Source organism: Pristiophorus japonicus, chromosome 5 (assembly GCF_044704955.1).
Source record: "Pristiophorus japonicus isolate sPriJap1 chromosome 5, sPriJap1.hap1, whole genome shotgun sequence".
Taxonomy (NCBI): domain Eukaryota; kingdom Metazoa; phylum Chordata; class Chondrichthyes; family Pristiophoridae; genus Pristiophorus; species Pristiophorus japonicus.
This window is the reverse complement of record NC_091981.1, coordinates 50,017,821-50,035,841: the sequence shown is the minus strand read 5'-3', so window position 1 is coordinate 50,035,841 and position 18,021 is coordinate 50,017,821. Positions and strand designations below refer to the sequence as shown.

The 18,021-nt window shown below is 47.3% G+C and overlaps 1 protein-coding gene across 1 annotated transcript; it reads left to right on the top strand.

Moving 5' to 3' along the window:
• Window positions 1–17,195: 17,195 nt before the first annotated feature.
• LOC139263799 (histone H2A-like) lies at window positions 17,196–17,585 on the top strand. The gene has a single exon (XM_070879855.1). It carries the CDS (start codon window positions 17,196–17,198, stop codon window positions 17,583–17,585), a length of 390 nt encoding a protein of 129 aa, XP_070735956.1.
• The last annotated feature ends 436 nt before the right edge of the window (window positions 17,586–18,021 follow it).

The following is an 18,021-nucleotide window of genomic DNA, read 5'->3' as shown; positions in this document are numbered from 1 at the left end:
GAACTTAAAGAAGGGTAACTTTGAAGGTATCAGGCGTGAATTGGCTAGGATAGATTGGCGAATGATACTTACGGGGTTGACTGTGGATGGGCAATGGCAGACATTTAGAGACCGCATGGATGAACGACAACAATTGTATATCCCTGTCTGGCGTAAAAATAAAAAAGGGAAGGTGGCACAACCGTGGCTATCAAGGGAAATCAGGGATAGTATTAAAGCCAAGGAAGTGGCATACAAATTGGCCAGAAATAGCAGTGAACCCGGGGACTGGGAGAAATTTAGAACTCAGCAGAGGAGGACAAAGGGTTTGATTAGGGCAGGGAAAAAAGAGTACAAGAGGAAGCTTGCAGGGAACATTAAGACAGACTGCAAAAGTTTCTATAGATATGTAAAGAGAAAAACGTTAGTAAAGACAAACGTAGGTCCCCTGCAGTCAGAATCAGGGGAAGTCATAACGGGAACAAAGAAATGGCAGACCAATTGAACAAGTACTTTGGTTCGGTATTCACTAAGGAGGACACAAACAACCTTCCGGATATAAAAGGGGTCAGAGGGTCTGGTAAGAAGGAGGAACTGAGGGAAATCCTTATTAGTTGGGAAATTGTGTTGGGGAAATTGATGAGATTGAAGGCCGATAAATCCTCAGGGCCTGATGGACTGCATCCCAGAGTATTTAAGGAGGTGGCCTTGGAAATAGCGGATGCATTGACAGTCATTTTCCAACATTCCATAGACTCTGGATCAGTTCCTATGGAGTGGAGGGTAGCCAATGTAACCCCACTTTTTAAAAAAGGAGGGAGAGAGAAAACAGGGAATTATAGACTGGTCAGCCTGACATCAGTAGTGGGTAAAATGATGGAATCAATTATTAAGGATGTCATAGCAGCGCATTTGGAAAGAGGTGACATGATAGGTCCAAGTCAGCATGGATTTGTGAAAGGGAAATCATGCTTGACAAATCTTCTGGAATTTTTTGAGGATGTTTCCAGTAGAGTGGACAAGGGAGAACCAGTTGATGTGGTGTATTTGGACTTTCAGAAGGCTTTCGACAAGGTCCCACACAAGAGATTAATGTGCAAAGTTAAAGCACATGGGATTGGGGGTAGTGTGCTGACGTGGATTGAGAACTGGTTGTCAGACAGGAAGCAAAGAGTAGGAGTAAATGGGTACTTTTCAGAATGGCAGGCAGTGACTAGTGGGGTACCGCAAGGTTCTGTGCTAGGGCCCCAGCTGTTTACATTGTACATTAATGATTTAGACGGGGGGATTAAGTGTAGCATCTCCAAATTTGCGGATGACACTAAGTTGGGTGGCAGTGTGAGCTGTGAGGAGGATGCTATGAGGCTGCAGAGTGACTTGGATAGGTTAGGTGAGTGGACAAATGCATGGCAGATGAAGTATAATGTGGATAAATGTGAGGTTATCCACTTTGGTGGTAAACAGAGAGACAGACTATTATCTGAATGATGACAGATTAGGAAAAGGGGAGGTGCAACGAGACCTGGGTGTCATGGTACATCAGTCATTGAAGGCTGGCATGCAGGTACAGCAGGTGGTTAAGAAGTCAAATGGCATGTTGGTCTTCATAGCGAGGGGATTTGAGTACAGGAGCAGGGAGGTGTTACTACAGTTGTACAGGGCCATGGTAGTATTGTGTACAGTTTTGGTCTCCTAACTTGAGGAAGGACATTCTTGCTATTGAGGGAGTGCAGCGAAGGTTCACCAGACTGATTCCCGGGATGGCGGGACTGACCTATCAAGAAAGACTGGATCAACTGGGCTTGTATTCACTGGAGTTCAGAAGAATGAGAGGGGACCTCATAGAAACGTTTAAAATCCTGACAGGTTTAGACAGGTTAGATGCAGGAAGAATGTTCCCAATGTTGGAGAAGTCCAGAACCAAGGGTCACAGTCTAAGGATAAGGGCTAAGCCATTTAGGACTGAGATGAGGAGAAACTTCTTCACCCAGAGAGTGGTGAATCTGTGGAATTCTCTACCACAGAAAGTTGTTGAGGCCAATTCACTAAATATATTCAAAAAGGTGTTAGATGTAGTCCTTACTACTAGGGGGATCAAGGGGTATGGCGAGAAAGCAGGAATGGGATACTGAAGTTGCATGTTCAGCCATGAACTCATTGAATGGCGGTGCAGGCTCGAGGGGCCGAATGGTCTATTCCTGCACCTATTTTCTATGTTACTATGTATACAAGTGCCCTTTGGCTAAAAGGGAGGGGACACTAAAACCCGGCAATAAAACAAATGAAACTTTAAAACATATAAAATCAAATAAAAATTTGGTTGCCGGGGGTGATGATGCACTCCAGTCCCTCCGGTGCCCACCTCTCGCGGAAGGCCACGAGCGTACCGGTGGACACCGCGTGCTCCATCTCCAGGGACACCCTGGCTCAGATGTAAGTGCGGAAGAGAGGCAGGCAGTCGGGCTGAACGACCCCCTCGACCGCCCGCTGCCTGGACCGGCTGATGGCCACATTGGCCATGCACAGGAGCAGTCCTATGAGTAGGCCTTCCGATCAACAACTCTACACTCTTTTGTAGAAGACATAAATAAACAATTAAATCAAAAGCCCCCCAATCTGGGGGACACTCCAACACTTAAAGGTCTTTTTTTTTTTGTTTTTTTGGGCACTAAAACATACGTTATACACATGCCACCTATAAAACAACAGCTCTACAACTCTTTTTGTAGAAAATAATAAATAAATAAACATTAAATCAAGTGCCCCCCCGATCTGGGGGACACTCCAGACACTTTTCAACTGCCTCTTTTTTAAAAAAAATGTTTTTTTTTTTGTTGTTTTTTTTTGGGGGGGTTTTTGTGATTTTTTTGGGGGGCATTAAAACCATATATTTTACAAGTGCCCCCTATAAAAGGGCCAACAACTCTACAACTCTTTTGGAGTAAAACATAATTAACATTAAATGAAGTGCCCCCTAATCTGGGGAACACTCCAGCCACTTTTCAACTGCCCTCTTTTTTTTTTGTGATTTTTTTTTTGGGGCATTAAAACCATATATTTTACAAGTATCCCTATAAAAGGGCCAACAACTCTACAAACCAGTGAGCATACTCACAGGTGCATACATTACAAAACCTCCCTCTTTGACCAAGATTTTGGTCAGCTGTCCTAATATCTCCTTATAAGGCTCGGGGTCAAATTTTGTCTGTGAAGCACCTTGGGATGTTTTATTACATTCCAGTGCTATATAAATGCAAGTTGCTGTTGCAATTTTAACACAAGCAGTGTGCACACCTCTGACTTCCGTTAAGTGGAACGGAAAATTTCTGTACCACGCAACCTCCTGGACGCTGCTGCGAGCAATCCTGGAGAAAAATCATAGGGGCATTAAAAAATTGCATGTTTTTTCAATTTTCTTTGAACATTTTCATTTATTGGTTATAAAAATACTGGAGATGTGGTAAAAGGCTGTTTGACTGACAAGTCAAGAATCATACAATCGGAAAATGAAGCGTCTGATCATTATCCAATTGGTGTGGGAAGACGGTGTGATGCGAGGATGCTGTGTCGAGCGACCAATAGTGGGACGGATTGGTTGGAGGTGGGAGATCATGTGATGAAACCTCTAGGAATATGTCCAAGCCGAGTTGGCAACCCAAGCAGAATGTGAGTTGCCTGCTATCTTAACGAGATTATAAATCTAGTTAATCCTTCCAGGATTGAGTTTGCTCGAGAGAAAACATGAGGCATTTGATTAGAGAGACGTAAAGGTTAGTCTGCCATGAGAAGGAACAATTCCATTACCACCTGAAGGTGGTGAAGTGTGTTGTAGCATAGGAAAAACTGTAACCATGAGGTATGGGTATGGAAGATGTCACTTCATTTGCCTGCTATCAGGTTGCTGTGAGTTTTCCCTATAAACATCACTACGGCTTTCTAAAGCCTAATGACTGGCAGTTTGTCAGATACCATGTATAATGTATGCTCTTAAAGGGCTTTAATGAGAGTCGGGGACTTTGAAGAAGCAGCGGAATGATCATTTTTTTCTTAATTGCATCCCTGTCTGTATCTCTAAATGAAGCCATTACTACAGCCAAGCTGTCTAAATTACACACACAATTAGAATCATTTCCAGCGAAGGCTGTGCTTGCTGAATAATAAACGGCTACCTCTGCTAATGCCGGGATTGAATGATCACTGCTCTTCATGTAGCTGTTACTACTACTATTACTACCACTAAATTTCCAGCAGCTCAGCAGCGATGATGGAGCTGAATTAATTCACTAGCCCGGCTGCTTCAGCCATCTGTATCCCATCCTGTGACAGGTCACTCTTGACATTGTCTATCCAGCGTTTCCTTGGTCTTCCTCGGGTTCTTGTTCCACGTATCTTTGTATGTAGGACCATGAAAGATATTCTAGCTGTAAAAAATCAGAAACGTCATTAATCTGGCATGTCCAAAACTAGATGAAAGAAGTATAGTCCAGCTGTGGATATGAAGGTTGTAATCCAAAGACTTTGCAATTTTGAGAGCCAGATTTAAGTATTCTTGCATCCAAAATACTATTTTAAAAGGACATGTGTCGATCAGACAGCTATGTGTCATAAAATGTATAAAAATACGGGTTGTTATAAAGAAAAAATAAACTTTACATTTATACAGTGCCTTTCACGGCCTCAGGCTGTCCCAAAGTGCTTTACAACCAATGAAGTAATGTTGGGGGCCGAAATTCAGGGTCCGGATAAGGCCTGTTACTGCCGTTTTGTGGCGGCCATGCAGCGGAATCGAGTGGCCGCCGCATTGCCGTCAATTGGCCGCCACGACCCAACTTCAGCTCGGGGATTTTTCGGCCTGTCCCCACTTCCGCCCCACTGCTGCCAACCGCTGCAAGCACGTCATCAAAGTGTGCACCGCCCACACTTCCATTCCACTCCACCCAAAATTTACCTGAAAGAAATCAATGATCTGCCGTGCGGTGCCCCCGACAGCTTTTTCTGTCGGGGCACCTTGTTTTGTGCGTGTGACCCTCGGTAGCACTGTAGCCCTTCAAGGGGAGGGTGTACCGCCGTGGATGCCATGTTTTTCCTTACCGATTGATCGGATAATTTTTGCCCCGGGTTCAGCCTGGCCGCCAACTGGCAGCCTGACCCCCGCTTTTGGGGGCCAGGCTGCTGGCCCAGCCAAAAAAAAGTTTAAAGTGCAGAAAATCGATCTGAAAGCTGCCTCATCGCACCCGGCGGTAAAACCAGGCATGCTTGAATTTCGGCCCCTTGAAGTATAGTCACTGTCCCACAAACAGCAATGTGATACTCACCAGATAATCAGTTTTAGTGGCGTTAGTTGAGGGATAAATATTGGCCAGGTCACTGAAGAGAACTCCTCTGCTCCTCTTCAAATAGTCCCACAGGGTCTTTTCATCTACCCGAGAGAGAAGATAGCGCCTCGGGTTTAACGTCTCATTTAAAAGATGACACCTTCATCAGTGTAGCACTCTCTTAGCGCAATCACCATGATTTCAACAACAACTTATATTTATATAGTGCCTTTAATGTCGTAAAACGTCTCACGGCACTTCACAGGAGTGTTATAAGTCAAAAATTTTACTCCGAGCCAAGTAAGAAGAAGTTAGGGCAGATGACCAAAAGCTTGGTCAAAGAAGTAGGCATTAAGGAGCAACTTAAAGGAGGAAAGAGAGATGGGAGGTTTAGGGATGGACTTCCAAAGGTTAGGGCATAGACAGCTGAAGGCATGGCTAACAATGGTTGAGCAGTTAATGTTGTGTTCCTAACACAAATGAGACTGCACACAGGGAGGTTAAAGTAACAGTGCCCTCAGTCTTTATTAAGACACTCCAGAGTGAACAACAGGCCTTAGGGGCCAGCTTATATATAGTGCTCCCAAGAGGTGCTGGGATCCCTTGGGACTTCAGGGGATGCACTCCCTGGTGGTGGAACATGGGAGTGCATGCTTTACAGATACACAACATCACTCCTCCCCCCGAAAGTCAAAGTGAAAACTATTTACAAGGTGAGGCGGTCAGGAGCCTTTCTTTCCCTGGTGGACCGCCTCGGTACAAATGTCTGTTCTGGTGTGTTGGCTGTGCCCTCGCTGGGCTGGCGTGTTGTTGGCCCTGCAGGGCTGCGAGGTGAGCCTGGCCTTGCTGGGCTCTTGGGCATTATGCATTCGATTTCCTGGTCCGGGGTGGTGTCATTGATCCTTTGCGTGTGTGTTGTGGGCTCGAAAAAGGTGGTGTCTGCTGTGGGTTGTTCAGGACAGTCTGTGAACTGCAGCCTCGTTTGGTCCAGGTGCTTTCTGCAAATTTGTCCATTGTCTAGTTTGACTACAAACACCCTACTCCCTTCTTTAGCAATCACTGTGCCCTCGATCCACTTGCGACCATGTTCATAGTTTAGCACATACACAGGGTCATTCAGATCAATTCCCCGTGACACAGTGGCACGACCATTGTTTACATTTTGTTGCTGCCGCCTGCTCTCGACCTGATCATGCAGGTTGGGGTGAACCAGCAAGAATCTGGTTTTAAGTGTCCTTTTCATGAGTAGCTCAGCCGGGAGTCCCCCTGTGAGCGAGTGGGGTCTCGTGCGGTAGCTGAGCAGTACTAGGGACAGGCGGGTTTGGAGTGAGCCTTGTTTGAGGCTCTGTTTGATTATTTGTACTGCCCGCTCTGCCTGCCCATTGGAGGCTGACATGTTTGATCCCATTGTGGGTCATGAATTCTTTAAATTCGGCACTGGTGAAACATGGTCCGTTGTCACTGACCAGTATATCAGGCAGGTCGTGGCTGGCAAATATGGCCCTTAGGCTTTCAATGGTGGCGGTGGCGGTGCTTCCCGACATTATTTCACATTCAATCCATTTTGAGAAAGCATCCACCACCACCAGGAACATTTTACCAAGAAACGGGCCCACATAGTCGACATGGATCCTCGACCATGGTCTGGAGGGCCAGGACCACAAACTTAGTGGTGCCTCTCTGGGCGCGTTGTTCAACTGAGCACATACGCTGCATTGCCGTACCCAGGACTCTAAGTCAGAGTCGATACCGGGCCACCACACGTGGGATCTGGCTATCATTTTCATCATTACTCTACCCGGGTGTATGCTGTGGAGATCCGAGATGAACGTCTCGCTGCCCTTTTTGGTTAGCACTACGTGGTTATCCCCCAACAGGCAGTCTGCCTGAATGGACAGCTCGTCCTTTCGCCACTGGAATGGCTTGATTAGCTCTTGCATTTCAACGGGGATGCTGGCCCAGCTCCCATGCAGTACACAGTTTTTTACTAGGGACAGCAGATGATCTTGTCTGGTCCAAGTCCTAATCTGGCGGGCCGTAACAGGTGATTTATCATTTTCAAACGCTTCCATGACCACCAACAAGTCTGTGGGCTGCGTCACCATCAACAAGATTGCAGGCTGCGCCATTTCCACCCCCGTGGTGGGCAATGGTAGCCGACTGAGAGCATCCGCACACGGGTATGGCGAGAAAGCAGGAATGGGGTACTGAAGTTGCATGCTCAGCCATGAACTCATTGAATGGCGGTGCAGGTTCGAAGGGCCGAATGGCCTACTCCTGCACCTATTTTCTATGTTTCTATGTTTCTATTGGTGCCTGGCCTGTGGCGGATGGTATAGTTATACGCTGATAGCGCGAGTGCCCACCTTTGTATGCGGGCTGAGGCATTAGTATTTATCCCCTTGTTTTCAGAGAACAGCGATATGAGGGGCTTGTGATCGGTTTTCAGCTCAAATTTGAGGCCAAACAGGTACTGATGCATTTTCTTTACCCCGAACACATACGCTAATGCCTCTTTCTCAATCATGCTGTAGGCCCTCTCGGCCTTAGACAAGCTCCTGGAGGCATAGGCGACAGGTTGCAACTTCCCCGCAATGTTAGCTTGTTGTAATACACACCCAACTCTGTACGACGATGCATCACATGCTAGCACAAGTCTTTTACACGGGTTATACAATACAAGCAGCTTGTTGGAGCATAAAATGTTTCTGGCTTTCTCAAAAGCAATTATTTGTTTTTTCCCCCATACCCAGTTCTCACCTTTACGCAATAACATATGTACAGGCTCTAAGAGGGTGGTTAACACCGGTAGGAAGTTACCACAATAGTTGAGGAGTCCCATGAACAACCGCAGCTCCGTGACGTTCTGTGGCCTGGGCGCGTTCCTGAAAGCCTCTGTCTTGGCGCCTGTGGGCCGAATGCCGCCCGCCGCGATCTTTCTCCCCAAAAACTCCACTTCTGTTGCCATGAAGACGCATTTCGACCTCTTCAGCCGCAGCCTTGCGCGATCCAGACTCTGGAGGACCTCCTCCAGGTTTTGTAGGTGCTCGACGGTGTCCCGACCCGTGACCAATATGTTGTCCTGAAAAACCACCGTGCGTGGTACCGACTTGAGTCAGCTCTCCATGTTTCTCTGGAAGATCGCTGCAGCTGACCGAATTCCAAACGGGTATCTGTTGTAGATGAACAGTCCCTTGAGCGTGTTGATTCAGGTGAGGCCCTTCGAAGACTCCTCCAGCTCCTGCGTCATGGTCGAGCTTGGTGAACGTCTTGCCTCCTGCCAGCGTCGCAAATAGATCGTCTGCCTTAGGTAGTGGGTATTGATTCTGTAGCGAGAAACGATTAATAGTTACTTTATAATCGCCGCAAATCCTGACCGTGCCATCACTTTTGAGTACTGGAACAATCGGGCTGGCCCACTCACTGAATTCCACTGGGGAGATGATGCTCTCGCGTTGCAGTTTGTCCAGCTCGATTTCCACTCTCTCCCTCATCATGTGAGGTCCCGCTCGCGCCTTGTGGTGAATGGGTCATGCCTCTGGGACCAAGTGGATCCGCACTTTCGCCCCGGAAAAGTTTCCAATGCCTGGCTCAAAAAGAGAAGGAAATTTATCAACAATCTGGGTACATGAGGCCTCATCAACATGTGATAGCGCTCGGATGTCATCCCGATTCCAGCGGATTTTGCCTAGCCAGCTCCTTCCAAGCAGTGTGGGGCCATCGCCCGGGACAATTCAGAGTGGCAGTTCATGCACCGTGCCCTCGTAGGTGACCATGACCATGGCGCTGCCCAGGACAGTGATAAACTCTTTGGTGTACGTTCTCAGTTTCATGTGGATGGGGCTCAGGGCTGGTCTGAGTGCCTTGTTGCACCACAGTCTCTCAAACGTCTTTTTACTCATGATAGACTGACTAGCGCCAGTGTCCAGTTCCATGGCTATGGGTAAGCCATTCAATTTTACATTTAGCATTATCGGTGGACATTTCGTCCAAAATGTGTGCACCGCGTGTACTTTGTGCCTCCTCTCTCTGAGGCTCGAAATTGCTTTGATCCACCATGGACCGATCTTCTTCTGCCACGTGGTGGTTAGCAGGTTTTGCAGAGCTTGCAGCTCATCTGCAAGCTCGTTGGAGGTGCCCATTGTTCCACAGCTCTTGCAAACATACCTTTTGAAGCGGCATGAATAGGCTGAATGGAAGCCTCCACAATGCCAACAAGGTGTGAATTGCCTTGCATTCATCCTTTGTTACTGACTCTGAGTCATCTGGGTCACCTGAGGCCTGCTGGCAGTTGCAGACTCGTGGTTTCTGCCCTGTACATTTCTACTCGTAAACACAGTTCCAGTTAATTCATGAACATTGCTAGCACTTGGGTGCTGAGAGATTTTTTTTGTGTTATCACTGGTGGACATACGCACCTTTGCTGAGGGTCGGTGTCTCTATAGTCAAAAGTTTTCGTAGGACGGTCTCGTGGCCAATGCCCAGTACAAAAAGGTCTCTGAGCATTTGCTCCAGGTAGCTATCAAACTCACATTGTCCTGCAAGTCGCCTTAGCTCGGCGACATAGCTCGTCACTTCCTGACCTTCCGATCGCTGGCACGTGTAGAACCGATACGTCGCCATCAGCATGCTCTCCCTTGGGTTAAGATGCCCCCGAACCAGTGTACACAGCTCCTCATACGACTTATCTGTGGGTTTCACCAGAGCCAGAAGATTATTCATCAGGCTGTATGTCGGTGCCCCGCAGACCGTGAGGAGGAACGCTCTCCTTTTTGCAGCGCTTCCTTCTCCATCCAGCTACAAAGTACTGGTCTAGCCGTTTGACATTGGCTTCCCAGTCCTCAACCTCCAAGAATTTTGCCAGGATGCCCACAGTTCACAGCATCGTTGCATTGGATTCGTATACTCATCACCAGTTGTTGTGTTCCTAACACAGATGAGACTGCACACAGGGAGGTTAAAGTAACAGTGACCTCAATCTTAATAAAAACACTCCAGAGTGAGGAGCAGGCCTTAGGGGCCGGCTTATATACAGTACTCCCAAGAGATGCTGGGATCCCTTGGGTCTTCAGGGGATGCGCTCCCTGGTAGCAGAACATGGGAGTGCATGCTTTACAAATACACAACAGTTATCATCAGGGATGCTTGAGAACAGTTTTTGAGGACATCTCAGGGTGCTGTGGTTAGATCACAGAGCTAGGGAGGAGTGAGGCCATGGAGAAATTTGAAAACCAGGATGAGAATTTTGAAATCGAGGCATTGCTTAACCTGGAGCCAATGTAGCTCGGCATGCATAGGGGTGATGGGTGAGCGGAACTTGGTGCGGGTTTGGATATGGGCAGCCAGTTTTGGATGACCTCAAGTTTACATAAGGTAGAATGTGGGAGGCCAGCCAGGAGTGCATTGGAATCGTCAAGTCTCGAGGTAACAAAGGCATGGATGAGGGTTTCAGCAGTAGATGAGCTGAGGCAAGGGCGGAGATGGCCAATGTTACGGAGGTGAAAATATGCGGTCTTAGTTATGCTGCGGATATGTGGTCGGAAGCTTATTTCTGGGTCAAATATGACACCAAGGTTGTGAACAGTGTGGTTCAGCCTCAGACAGATGGTACGGAGAGGGATGGAGTCGGTGGCTATGGAATGGAGTTTGTGGTGGGGACCAAAAACAATGGCTTCTGACTTTCAGGTACTAATTGGAAAAAATTTCTGCTTATCCAGTACTGGATGTCGGACAAGCAGTCTGACAACTTAGGGATTGTGGAAGGGTCGAGAGACGTGAAGGAGAGGTGTCATCAGTGTACATGTGGAAACGGACACCATGTTTTCGGATGATGTCACTAAGGGGCAGCATATAGATGAGAAATAGCAGGGGGCCAGGGACAGATTCTTGAGGGTGCCCAGAGGTAACGATGTGCGAGTGGGAAGAGAAGCCGTTGCGAGTGTATTTCTGGCTACGATTAGATAGATAAGGATGTAACCAGGTGAGTGCAGTCCTACCCAGCTGGACGATGGTGGAGAGGTGTTGGAGGAGGATGGAGCGGTCAATCATGTCAAAGGCTGCAGACAAGTCGAGAAGGACGAGGAGGGATAGTTTTCATTTGTCACAGTCACAAAGGATGTCATTTGTGACTTTGATGAGAGCCATTTTGGTACTGTGGCAGAGACGGAAACTGGATTGGAGGGATTCGAACATTGGAGTTCTGGGAAAAATGGGCATGGATTTGGGAGGCGACAACACGTTCAAGGACTTTGGAGAGGAAAGAGAGGTTGGAGATGGGACGGTAGTTTGCAAGGGGTTAAGGGTTGTTTTTTTTAGGAGAGAGGTGATGACGGCAGATTTGAAGGAGAGGGGGATAGTACCTGAAGAGAACAAACCGTTAACAATGTCAGCTAACATTTCCTTTGTTCTTCAGCCTTGTCAGGTGACATTCATTGAGCCTGTCTATTTTAGGTGTGATTATTTTAAGAAGAGAGCAAAATAGATTAGATTACATTGAAGCAAAACCAGTTAAAGATCTCTAGTCTAGTCATTTTGTCCATCCAGGACCCTTCCCAGAATCGGAAAGTAATGCATGTCTTAATGTGCCTTGGTGTATGACTTTCTCAACCATATAGGGCTGGACACCACTGCCCCCACACCTTTTAAATTCAGCCTGACATAAATGTAAATCCCCCAATCCATATTCACGGCCACCACTTGACCTTGCCATCTCTCGTAGCCTCACTGCTCCCACCGTTTCAATCACCAATAAGGCCACTTTCTTGTATTGCTCTCCACCCATATCCCCCTTCCCCCTCCCAACCTTACTTCCTTCCGTGTCCGCCTCTAGAAAAAACTCTCTCCCAACTCACTTAGAACTGCACTTACAATCTAACCTTTGGCCCTCCAGTCACCACAACATTGCTGCAACTACCGACCTCTCAACCACAGTCTCACCACCATCTTTGATGTCCTAATTCCCATTAAAACCATTACTACCCCTTACCCTGCCCATTCTCATTGGTATGGCCCTCATCTCCGCTCCCTTAAGTCGAAGGGCCACTGACTTGAACGGATATAGTGGACAACTTGTTTAGTCATTCACCGCCAAATTTGGCTGGACCACAGAAAGCACTATCGGGTCCTGCTCTCATCAGCTACAACTGCTCACTATTCCAGGATTATTCCGCAATGCAAAGATAACCCTCGGCTTTTTTTCTCTACTGCAAAACGTCTTCTCCCGTCTCATCCACCCTCACCTCCAACAATAAGCGCGAGGAGCTCGTGGACTTCTTTGTCACTAAGATTGAGACGATCCAATCAGCTGCCTCTGCTGCTTCCCTCCCTTCCCCTAGCCCACCGGGCCAAACTTCCTCTAAGGTTCCCCCCGCCCCACCCCACCCCCCAAACCCTGAACTTGCATCTTTCTCCAGTTTCTCTCCAATCTCCCCTCATGCAGTCTAAGAGCTCATCTTGTCCATCAGATCCACTTTCTGATCCCTCCACCCTATTCCTACCAAACTGCTGACCACCCAACTTCCTTTTCTGGCTCCCATGTTAGTGGATATTGTTAATGGTTCTCTCTCCCACTATCCTTCAAATCTGTCGTCATCGTCCCTCTCCTCAAAAAAAAACCCTTGATCCCTCTGTCCTTGCAAACTATCGTCCCATCTCCAATATATATGGGGTAATATATTAGCATGGATAGAAGAGTGGCTAACGAACAGAAAACAGTGATCGGGATAAATGGGTCACTTTCCAGTTGGCAAACAGTCACTAGTGGGTTGCCACAGGGAGCGGTGCTGGGGCCTCAACTATTTACAATCTGTATTAATGATTTGGATGAAGGGACCGAGTGTAATGTAGCCAAGTTTCTTGATGATACAAAGATGGGTGGGAAAGCAAGTCGTGAGGAGGACACAAAAAATCTGCAAAGGGATATAGATAGGCTAAGTGAGTGGGCAAAAATTTGGCAGTTAGTGTATAATGTAGGAAAGTGTGAGGTTATCCACTTCGGTAGAAAAAATAAAAAAGCAAATTATTATTTAAATGGAGAAAAATTACAAAATGCTACAGTGCAGAGGGACCTGGGGATCCTTGTGCATAAAACACAAGAAGTTAGTATGCAGGTACAGCAAGTAATCAGGAAGGCAAATGGAATGTTGCCCTTTATTGCAAAGGGGATAGAGTATAAAAGCAGAGAAGTCCTGCTACAACTGTACAGGGTATTGGTGAGGCCACACCTGGAGTACTGTGTATAGTTTTGGTCTCCTTATTTAAGGAAGGATATACTTGCATTGGAGGCAATTCAGAGAAGGTTCACTAGGTTGATTCCTGAGAAGAAGGGGTTCTCTTATGAAGCAAGGTTGAGTAGGTTGGGCCGATCCTCATTGGAGTTCAGAAGAATGAGAGGTGATCTTATTGAAACATATAAGATAATGAGGGAGCTTGACAAGGTGGATGCAGAGAGGATATTTCCACTCATGGGGGAATCTAGAACTAGGGGGGCATAGTTTCAGAATAAGGGGCCACCCATTTAAAACTGAGATGAGGAGGAATTTCTTCTCTTAGGGGGCTGTAAATCTATGGAATTCTCTACCCCAGAGAGCTGTGGAGGCTGGGTCATTGAATATATTTAAGGTGAAGATAGACAGATTTTTGAGTGATAAGGGAGTAAGTAAAGGGTTATGGGGAGCAGGCAGGGAAGTGGAGCTGAGCCCATGATCAGATCAGCCATAATCTTATTAAATGGCAGAGCAGGCTCGAGGGGCCAAATGGCCTACTCCTGCTACTATTTCTTATGTTCTTATATCCGTTTCCTCTCCAACCTTCCTTTCATCTCAAATGTGTTGTTGCCTCCCAAATTGGTGCCCATCTTTCCGAGAACTTCAAGTTTGAATCTCTCCAATCCGGTTTCCGCGCCTGCCACAGTACCGAAACGGTTCTCATCAAAGTAACAAATGACATAGTTTGTGACTGTGACAAAGGTAAACTATCCCTCCTCATCCTTCTCGACCTATCTGCAGCCTTTGTCACGGATAAACACCTTATCCTCCTCCAACGCCTCTCCACCGTCGTCCAGCTGGGCGGGACTGCACCAGTCTTCCCGCTAAGGTGCACGGCTGCGTGCCCGCACACTAATCCTGCAGCTGCCATGCAGTTGAATTGATTTGCAGCCCAATAAAACACCAACAACTTTGCGGCCCTCGGCACATGTGCAGTATTGCGGAGCTCAGGGTATAGATTCACAAATCATTAAAAGTAGCAAAACAGGTTCAAAAAGCCATAAAAGTGCAAATAAAGCACTGGGATTCATTTCAAAAGCAGAGAAGTTATGATAAACTTGTATAGAACCTTGTTTGATTGTCTCATGATTTGAGACACAGACACATATGGCATTACTGCATATACGCTAAAAAGTTGTAGTTGTAAAATTCGCTCATGGCCCAAATGGTCGTGCTCAAAGGAGTTTGTGGCCCGCTCAGTACAAAAAAAATTAGAGGGAACATTCGCCTGGTTCCAGTCTTATCTATCTAATCATAGCCAGAGAATCACCTGCAATGGCTTCTCTTCCTACTCCCGCATCATTATTGCTGGTGTCCCCCAAGGATCTATCCTTAGCCCCCTCCTATTTTTCATCTATAAGCTGCCCCTTGGCGATATCATCCGAAAACACAGCGTCAGTTTCCACATGTACGCTGATGACACCCAGCTTTGCCTCACCACCACTTCTCTCAACCCCTCCACAGTCTCTAAATTGTCAGACTGCTTCTGGATGAGCAGAAATTTCTTCCAAACTAATTATTGGGCGTACCGCAGGATTACTTCTCCAGCAAAATGCGGTGCGTAGAGGATAGTTACATAATATAAATTATCTGCAGAAAGTCAATCCCAGTCACTGCCAGCAGTGCCGTCTCCAGGTGTGATTGATGGTGGAATTACCCAATCAACTGCATTCCGTAGGGACTACATGCAGCCAATAATGAATGATGTACAAGCTGCCATTTTTCTATCATAACCTTGTCCCTTCTCCCCTACTGATGTAAAAGCATCACTTGATTGAATGCAGCATTTTGTGTTCAGTCCCATTGGCAAAAGCGCTTGTGATGGTGTTCAGATGTTTTTTTGATGCACAATAATCATGTTAATTACAAGAGGCAATGTGTTAAATGATCCAACGGAGTGTAGAAGATACTCAGCAGCTGTATTGCTCCAGACTGCTACTAGAAATTAGTCCTCTACAGCAAAGAAAAATCTTGTAAAAGTTTCCAATTGTTCTTCCGTATCCAAGTCATTCTTAACCGATACATGGACAATCCTGGTGGATTTGAAATTCTCCTTTAATACAGTTAAATCTTATCTCTTATCTTTGAAGATTTAGCTTGTCTTCAAAAGTGGAACAGTTTAGTGCTTGTCAAGGAGAGGAGTAACATACAATGAAATGATGCTCCTTGACAAGTATTAATTAAGCAGCAGATGATACATGCATGCATCACTTTGCCAAGCTGAATCCTAGTAGAAAGAAGGTTGAGGCCCAAAATCAGGCTTGCGATGTTCCAGTCGTATTTCAATGTGCTAAAACAACACACACATTGGCGCCATTATTTACAGGGAGGTGGAGAAGGTGGGGGCAAGGGTGAAAATGGCTGGAGAATGCGCCAAGGGCAGGGATGTGAAGGACCTGCTGAATTTAACAGTAGGACCTCATTATAATTTTGTTCTTCTGTTTCCCACCAGCAACTGGCCAAATTGACCAGCGGATGGAGGCAGCAGCCAGGGACCCTTGGGGATGGTGCCAGCAATCGCGAGAGGGGAAGGCCAAAGGTCATGGTCTGGTGGAGGGGGTGGAGGGGAAAGAGAGAAGCAATTGGAAAATGGGAGGCCAGAGATCGAGGCTTGGGCGGGGGAGGGGCGAGGGGGCTGCGGGAGATAGAGAGGCAATTGGGAAGGGGAAGGCTGGAGATCGGAGCTTGAGGGTGGAGGGAAGTGAGAGGCAATCGGAAGGGGGAAGGCGGGAGATCGGGGCTTGGGAGTGGGTGTGGTCGGCCATGATCACAGCATGGAGCAGACATCTGTACTTGGAGTGGGCGGAGGGAGGTCTGCGATGGCAGCGGAGGGGATGGGGGCGGGGCGGGAGAGAGGCCGCGCTCGGTAAAGGAAAGGTTGAAAACTTCCTTGAGGGGCCGAGGAAGCACTCCTGCTTCTCCTGGCCCACAAGAAGTGCAGTGAAAGGCATTAACAATCTGATGCTGGCAACTCCCGCCTCCCTTTTACTGCCGGGTTTCCCGAGCCCTGGGAAACCTGCATGGCATCAGTAACATTTAAATCAGGCTCCCAATTGCACTAAGGGAGCCCGATTTAAATATGTTAATGAACATTCTTCATGTGAAAGTTATTAACCCCCCATCTCCTGTCCATCGTTGGTGGGGAGGGGGTGTTTAATATTGAGGCCTAAATGTCTATAATTTCATATTTCAGAAGCGAGGGTGCTAAACTCCCAAGCCACAAAATTCGCCTACTTAGCTCCGGCTGTTTCACTGCTGTGAATGCTATTTTTGCTCAGCTAACACACGTTTAGCAGTGGGAAGCATCCCCATCAGCACAATTTAAAGGGTTCATCAACCACTTACAGGTTAGTTGCTGATTGATTTCTACTGGCTGTTGTTGCATTTGTGGAAGTGTTTGGTGGTTTCGAGAGGGTTTTTTTTAAGTTGCTAAAGTCTACAGAGAGTGGTGTGGCAGGTGCTGAAGGACTTTGTCCTGACTTCAGGGATTCTGCACAGACCACTTGCTCCCAGACATGGGTGCAGTGGTAGGCATTTCCCTTGGAATACAGCATGGCTGGGAGAATGAGCAGGGGCAACACAGAGCAGGACATAAAAACAGAAAATGCTGCGGGTTCAGAAAGTCTGATTCGAAGCTATGTCGAGCCGCGGTAAAACCGGAGGCAAAGGGCGCCCCAAGTCCGACACCCACTCCTCCCAAGCCGGCCTGCAGTTCCCGGTCGGCAGCATCCACCGCCTGCTGCACAAGGATCACTATGCCGAGTGTATGGGGGCCGGAGCCCTGGACTACCTGGCTGCTGTCCTCAAGTACCTGACCGATGAGATCCTCGAGCTGGCCGGCAACGCGGCCCACAACAACAAGAAGACCCGCATCATCCCCCGCCACCTGCAGCTCGCCATCCGCAACGACGAGGAGCTTAACAAGCTGCTGGCTGGGGTCACCATAGCCCAGGGCGGGGTCCTGCCCAACATCCAGGCCATGCTGCTGCCCAAGAAAACCGGACATGCCAGCATGGTTTATGCCTGAAGACAACAAATAAATAAAGAAAGAAAGAAAGACTTGCATTTATATAGCACCCTTCATGACCACCGGACATCTCAAAGCACTTTACAGCCAATGAAGTATCTTTGGAGTGTAGTCACTGTTGTAATGTGGGAAACGCGGCAGGCAACTTTGCGCACAGCAAACTCCCACAAACAGCAATGTGATAATGACTAGATAATCTGTTTTTGTTATGTTGATTGAGGGATAAATATTGGCCGGGATACCAGGGATAACTCCCCTGCTCGTCTTCGAAATAGTGCTACGGGATCTTTTACGTTTATTTGAGAGCAGAATGGGCCTCAGTTTAACGTCTCATCTGAAAGACAGCACCTCCGACAGTGCAGCACGCCCTCAGCACTGTATTGGAGTGTCAGCCTAGATTTTTTTTGTGCTCAAGTTCCTGGAGTGGGGCTTGAAC